At 41.6% G+C, this 7,233-nt stretch overlaps 1 protein-coding gene across 1 annotated transcript; it reads right to left on the bottom strand.

Annotated features, from left to right (window-relative positions):
- Positions 1-1,670: 1,670 nt before the first annotated feature.
- Positions 1,671-6,653, bottom strand: LOC117452879 (protein-lysine 6-oxidase). Its single transcript, XM_034091682.1, has 6 exons — positions 6,104-6,653; positions 3,594-3,702; positions 2,947-3,078; positions 2,709-2,865; positions 2,211-2,306; positions 1,671-1,790 (listed from the first exon to the last, which is right to left on the bottom strand). The coding sequence occupies exons 1-6, from the start codon at positions 6,651-6,653 to the stop codon at positions 1,671-1,673; spliced, it is 1,164 nt and encodes a 387-aa protein (XP_033947573.1).
- Between the last annotated feature and the right edge of the window lie 580 nt (positions 6,654-7,233).

Genomic DNA, 7,233 nt, shown 5'->3' with positions numbered 1-7,233 from the left:
TCATTCTTCTTTGGCATTCCCTTTTTTCTCCTTTGTTGTGGTTTGCAAGCTCATGTTGCAGATTTGATCTCAGGAGCTGCAAGAAACAAGAATACAAATCAACCACTGATCAAAAGTGTTCATCTTCAGATCCTAAAGTAAGAATATCCTTTATTTGTACCACAACGAGGAAGGTTGGAATGTTACCCTGTTTTGTCTTTTCAGTCATATTTAAGAAAGCACCATCAGTGGGATCTAGGGCTGGGGGGGGGGGGGGGGGGGGGGGGGGGTACATCTCTGGCGCTTCAACATTGCCGTATTATGTGTTGGCACTTTTGGTTTAAAAGCAATTGCTTTTACTTTGCATTGCATTGCCAGCTTTATAAATCTTTTCGCCCAAAAATATTTAGCGATATTTGGAGCTGTGATGCTGGCTGTATGAGGGTGCCCAGTCTGTCAATAAATATGTTATTATTAGCTAGCTAGATAGCAACATTACCAGCTAGCTTGTTAGACGGGTAGCTAATCTTGCTTATCAGGTAGATACATAGCAAATGTTAGCTAGCTTGATTTATAGATGGACAGACAGACAGACAGACAGACAGACAGACAGACGGACAGACAGACAGACAGACACACAGACGGACAGACGGACGGACAGACAGACACACAGACAGACAGACAGACGGACAGTCAGACAGACACACAGACGGACAGACGGACAGACGGACAACAGACACACAGACGGACAGACGGACGGACGGACAGACAGACAGACGGACGGACGGACGGACGGACAGACAGACAGACAGACACACAGACGGACAGACGGACAGACGGACAGACAGACAGACAGACAGACAGACAGACACACAGACGGACAGACGGACAGACGGACAGACAGACAGACAGACAGACACACAGACGGACAGACAGACGGACAGACAGACAGACGGACAGACAGACAGACAGACAGATGTCTCAGATAGATAGATAGATAGATAGATAGAGAACGTTCGCTAGCTAAATAGCTAATGTTTGCTTGCCAAAAAGCACAGTAACAGGTTATTGACTTTGGTCCACGGGTTAACTTGTTTTTATAAATGTTAACACTGTGGACCTTTTTCTACCCGCTGACAGTGAGAGTTATTTTAAATTTTCGACATGAGCTTTCTGTCAAAACGCAGTCTGACCGACTGCGTTTTGGTAGCAGGGGCCATCTATCCAAAAGACACTACAGAACTATTTAAAAAATGCCCTGATGCAAGATGTTGGGCCCTTGTGATATGTCATCCTGTCAGTAACCAACAGAAGATGGATGTGGTACTGTACAATCATTTCATAGTGTAGTTGTACATAAGAGAAACAAAGGTATAATAGTTTGAACAGGACTTAAGGGCCGGGGTTACATAAGGTGAATGCTGTAGGTGTCTCAATCACAGATTGAAAAGGTGGTTCGTCCCTCCCTTTCAGCTTTTGGAAAGAGCAACACACATTTGAAAAACCCTCTTTAAAAATATTTACAGTTGATAACCCTAAAGAATGCTTTAGAGTCAAAATGTTAAATTCAGGAATATTGTCCAAGAGTCTACTCAATATAAAGAGTTATCAGTTAAATTATCCCATATGTGAAGAAAATAAATGTTGTTATCAACCAGCTCGATCTGTGAAGAAGAAGAAGAAGGTGTGTCTTACGATGTCATGGTGCACCCGGACACGTGAGCGGCGGTGCCGGTGTACTGGACATCACAGCGGGCTACGTTGTTGTTGAAGTTGGACTCTGGGACCTGCTGCCGGGGGTTCACTGTCACCTGCCAGCACAACACAACATCAGTCAAGAGGGCACCCTCTGAAGTGTAATGGATAAGTTGGTGGTGTTAAATGTTTTTCTTAATATTATCAAATCACACAAAACGTCAATGCGTTAGTCCCACGCTATAAGGGACTTCCTGTTCGTGGCACTCAGCTCCATGCATATTGGTCATACTGAGACAGTTATATTTATAAACACGTCCCAAATATATTATTCAATATATAAAAGACCAAGTCATTTCTTCAAACAGCTGGTCACTGTATTTCTATTAGACTTTGAAAAATACTGCATTCGTTTAAGACTATGTTCCGATGCGCATTTATCCATACCGGAATCCATTGTGCACTTGTGAGTATTTAAAGAAAAACACAAGGAGAATATAAAATAACTTAAAGACAATGCCAGTAGAATCACAGACCTTAAGGATGTATTTTCCAGGAGAGACGTCAGTGATGTCGATCCACTGACAGTCAATGTCAGCGTTGTAGGTGTCATAACAACCTGGACTCAAACCCTTAAAACACACACACATAGAGATACAAGCACATTAAAATTAATGGTGTCAATCGACAACAAAAAATATATAATATTCTATCATTAATTCCTAGTTCAAATACTAGTATATACTTGTATTTTAGGGGGAGATAATATACATGTGGTGTTGTATAAAAGAAATACATGACAAACTGGTAAAATACATCTGAGTTTATTCAACTGTATTATAACATATTTTTTGAATTATTGGGCTGAAGTTGACCATTTTCTGACAAACCTAAAGCATTGAAAAAGCCGCTGTCACAGAGAGCCGCTTTGACGATGTGTGTGTGTGTGTGTGTGTGTGTGTGTGTGTGTGTGCGTGCGTGTGTGTGTGTGTGTGTGTGTGTGTGTGTGTGTGTGTGTGTGGGGACGGGAGTACCTGGGTGTGTGAGGTGCAGGCGAAGCGGCGGTAGTACCCCGGGTCACAGGAAGTGTCCTCCAGGCAGAAGCTGGCCTTGTGGCCCTCAGCTACCTGACTCTGTGTCTCAGCGTCCAGCAGCTCATACAGACTGAACTCATCCATGCTGTGGAAGTGACTAACAACAACACATGAAGGACCAACAGTTTATATTCCAGTTCATTAATTCTCATATCAAGCTGCTAACACCAACACCTACTTATGACAGCTGTGCCACTCCCAGGAATATCGGGGTTTACTGGGCAGAAAGTCAGCTGTTCCCTGGTTCTTCACCCTCTGAGGAAACCTCAACAGAACCCTGGTGTCATAATCACTGGCAGAACTGGAAGAGCTGGAGGAGGAGAGAGGAAAGAGGAGGGGATATAGAGGAGACGAGGAATGGAAATAGAAGATGAATGAGGAAAGGAGAGAAGGGAGAGACGACAAGGAGAGGACACATGAATATTTACTCTTATAACATGGAACCAGGTTTAAATCAATTGGGAATTGAATGTAACCAGGTGTTAAAAGTTAAATAAAGGAAATGTTCAAACATACAGATGATTAAGAATCGGTCCTCTGTGCTTGGGAAACATTTGAGCTTTTAGGATAGGGAAAGAAGTGCATTGGCTTTTACTTTTATTATGTCACAACATGTTTAAATCCAAAATGGCCCAACTTTATAACGTACCCGCCGCTAAAGTCTTAAAGCATATAATAAAAGTCTGCAGGGCCCCAGTGTGTTTCATATCAGTCTGATAACTGATTTGAACAGCCTTTCACTTTCACTGCAAACTATTTATTCTATTGTTCTATTTGCCTTGGTGAGATTTGGGCATCATACAGACCGGGCGTGTGTTATCTTACGAGGCGAGGCAGTTCTCCTCTGCAGCGCAGCGGAGGTTGTACATCGGCATTCTTTGGATGTAGGTGCCGATCTGGATGTAGTGCGGGTCAGGAACCAGATCAGGGAGACCTACGGAAAGCAACACAGGACACAATAAGAATACAGGAGCTCTGATCTCTGATGAAAACAGTCCTAAGGAAAGCGTTTATGTAGAGAATCCGTCTTTAAGATATTGAACCGCAAAATACTCCCGTAAGAATCGCCAGAGCTGCTTTGTTAGTCGCTTTTGATGAAGGTCAATTCAATGTAATGGGTTGATTTCAAACATAATGTTTTTTTATTGAGAAGACATAAAGTCACAAAAATGTTTTTGCCAAGCAGTCGAGGAATGCAACCAAGCCCATTTGATCATAATTCAGATTTGAGGTACTTGTACTTTAGAGTATACGGTTCTACTCCACTACATCTCAGAGGTAAATGTTGTACTTACTGCACTTCCTATATCTGACATCTTTATTTTATTTTAGGATTTTAGTTTTCTAACATGTTCCCGTCCAGTGGAACTCATCTATCCCCAGGTGTTTTTTTTTTAAATGTTTGTGATAAACTGAAGGACCAAGTGTTAACGGCTAAATGGTTAACTTTTTAGAGAAACTCAAATGACAGCAACAAAGCTACAAATATACGATGATGATGAACACTAGTTGAAAAACCAAAACATCATATATATAAAAAAGGCAGGGACAATTTCACTGAAAAACTAAATAGTTTACGTTAATTCCTAAAGTACATTTAGCTGATATGGACTGCAGGACTTTTACTTGTACCAGAGAATTGTCAGTGTTAAATTATAGTTCTACTGAAATGAAGCATCTCATTACATCCTCCCTCACTGCTGATCTTCATGCAGTTGCTGCTATTGCATCCATTTAAAGTGATGATAAGGCCATGAGTCAAACCCTAGGTAGGTCAGGAGTTATTAGTCTCCTAGAATTCCCTGTGGCTGCAACATTTACACCATTCAGCCGTTAATGGAAACAACCGATACACGCTGATTATGTAATCTAGGGATCTCATTTAGCATGTTTCACCTATGGCTGTCATTTCCTAAAGTGCAATATGTTTTGAACCTTCAACCAAACATAACAATTACTGTAAAATGATCAATAAACATCTGAGGCAGTTTACTGAGATGTGACACGTTTCTAAAACTATTTAAGAGAACATATTCCATAAAGTGTTGGATTCCTGTCGTTTATACAAGTGGACACAAGCAACTATTTCCTCTCACTTTTATTTACAACATTGGTAATCAGGTAACTGGGTGTTTGTCTTCAGATCCAATGGGGCGAAGCATAGGGGCATTATAAGTAGTCTGTCTGCGCACAATTGTAGTAAAGTCATCGTAATGACGTTGCAGTGCAGTCGATTATCTAAGAACGGTGGTCTCCTGATTAATTCTCCTTCTCATCTTCCTTATCCCCGTGACATTTTTCATGGAAGTTAAGGAAAAAATGTCAGAAAAAGATATAGGACTTGATTTCTTTTTACTATTCGACTGTGTTAGGAAATGACATCACATGCTAAGGGACGTGGATCCTGGTTTTACCTCAGCTCAGTTCTCACTATGAGACCAAGGACGGGAAGTCCTGAAGCAGAATACAGTGCACTGTAAAAAAAAATGTTTTTTTACAGTGTGGGAGCAAAAGACGCATCACAACATGACATTGCTTAAATCGCAAGAGTTTTCCAAATACATAGACCAATCATCAAAACACATTAAAAGATATCTTGAATTTAATGACAGACGTAAAAACTGACACATCTGCATGATTTTATTTGAGGGGTTTAGCTACGGAAGTCATAAAAAGCCTATAAAGCGGGCATTTTATGAGCTTTAATGGAGGATAAACTATAAACTAAACACATGTTAAATAAAAATATCGGCTCTTCAGTCTCCAATAACCAGCCGGTGGGAGAGGTACTCATATATTGTACTTGAGTAAAGTACATTTCTTGCATTCAAAATGTTACTCAAGGAAAATTACAATAGTCTTTTCAGCAAAATGTCCTATAGTACTCAATATGCAAGTTGTTCCATTTCATAATCATATATATGTTATTTTGCATACTGCAGGGTAGATTGTGAATTTATTCCAGGTAATTCAAGTTTTATGTTGATTATATCTCGCATCATTAATCCAAATCTGTAAAGTAACTAAATGAATTGGAGTATACACGTACTTAGGCCTCTGATTTGTAGAAAGACAAAGTAGCAAAAAGTTAAAATATTCAAGTAAAGTAGAATATCTCAAAATTGTACTTAAGTAGCCAGTAATTGAATCTACTCAATTACTTTACACCAGGGTGTATAGTAGGCTAATAACCATTAGAGAAAATACCATCCTTTCAGGATATTTCTAACTTAATGTACAAATTCAAAAAATGTAATAAATTAAACGTTTTTTTGTGTGTGTATTATTATCTGTGTATTATTATGTCTTTTTTGGTCACAAAACGTTTGACATACCATTCTGATGGTAGCTGGTTCCGTACCCGTGCCGGGGCTGAGCCCTGGCTCTGTAGTAGGAGCTGTAGTAGTTATAATAATTCTTGTAGGGGTTGTATGGATCATCTCCGACCATCATGTCCTCCCGTCGGACCGGGGCAGAGTCTCTGTCGCTGCCAGTCGCCTGCTGCTGAGGCCGCGGGTGCTGGCGCATCATCGCGCGGACCTGGGCAGTGTCGCTGGTGACGGGGACGCGCGGAGAGCCCCCGGCCGCGGCGGGGACACGCGGGGAGTCCCCGGAGGCGGCGGGGACGGTGTCTTTAGCGCGGCTGAGGACCACTACAGGGTCACTGCGTCGGGGGGATCCGGTGTGCCTCCTGCCGGACGGCCGGTATTGAGAGCCGCCGCTCAGGATGCTGAAAACCTGGCCGTTATGTTGCCATGTCAACCCCCGCCGGAGCGCATTATCATCACCTGCAGCCTCCTGAGCGTGAGCGCCGTCCAGAAAACTACTAAGGAAACATAAATGTGTAAAAGACAGCAGCAAGGCATCAGAGGAAAGTTCCTTCATTGTTAAAAATAAATCAAAATGTTTTAAATAAAGAAAGAAACTCTTTGCTTCTTTCCCCCCCACACAAGCAGCCGGATCTAAAGAGTTTCTCTCAAGTGTTGCAGCTCAGCAGCTTCTGCTGAGGAGGGAGGGGGGGGGGGGGAAGGAGAGAGGGAGGGAGGCAGGGTTTTGTAAGCAGGGTTTGTAAGCAGGGTTTTGTAAGCAGGTTTTGGATGTGGCCTTTGAATCATTCCTTCAATGACCTTAAACATTTTATTCAGGATCCACCCCTCTGAGAGTGCATGGAGATCTCCAATAAGTTGCCATTTTGGGCTGTCACCTACAAACTGCGTATGACTTTTCAAGGTGCACACAATAGACACAAAAACACACGCTTAAAAAACAGAAAATGTTCAATGGAATCTAATGCATAAAAGTGTGTTTTAAGATATAGGAGCTTAATACTAAAGATTCTATTTGGTCTTTTATCTCCCGGGAATTACTTGACTGACGCGCTATTCTGTGTTGATTCGATATAGTTTGTGTTGTTGTTTATATGATGAATCGGTAGGATAGGCAATAATACAAATCCATTAATTGT

This window comes from Pseudochaenichthys georgianus, chromosome 9 (genome assembly GCF_902827115.2).
Source record: "Pseudochaenichthys georgianus chromosome 9, fPseGeo1.2, whole genome shotgun sequence".
Classification (NCBI taxonomy): domain Eukaryota; kingdom Metazoa; phylum Chordata; class Actinopteri; order Perciformes; family Channichthyidae; genus Pseudochaenichthys; species Pseudochaenichthys georgianus.
Note: the sequence above shows the minus strand (reverse complement) of the source record. Positions and strands in the feature narration are given on the sequence as shown.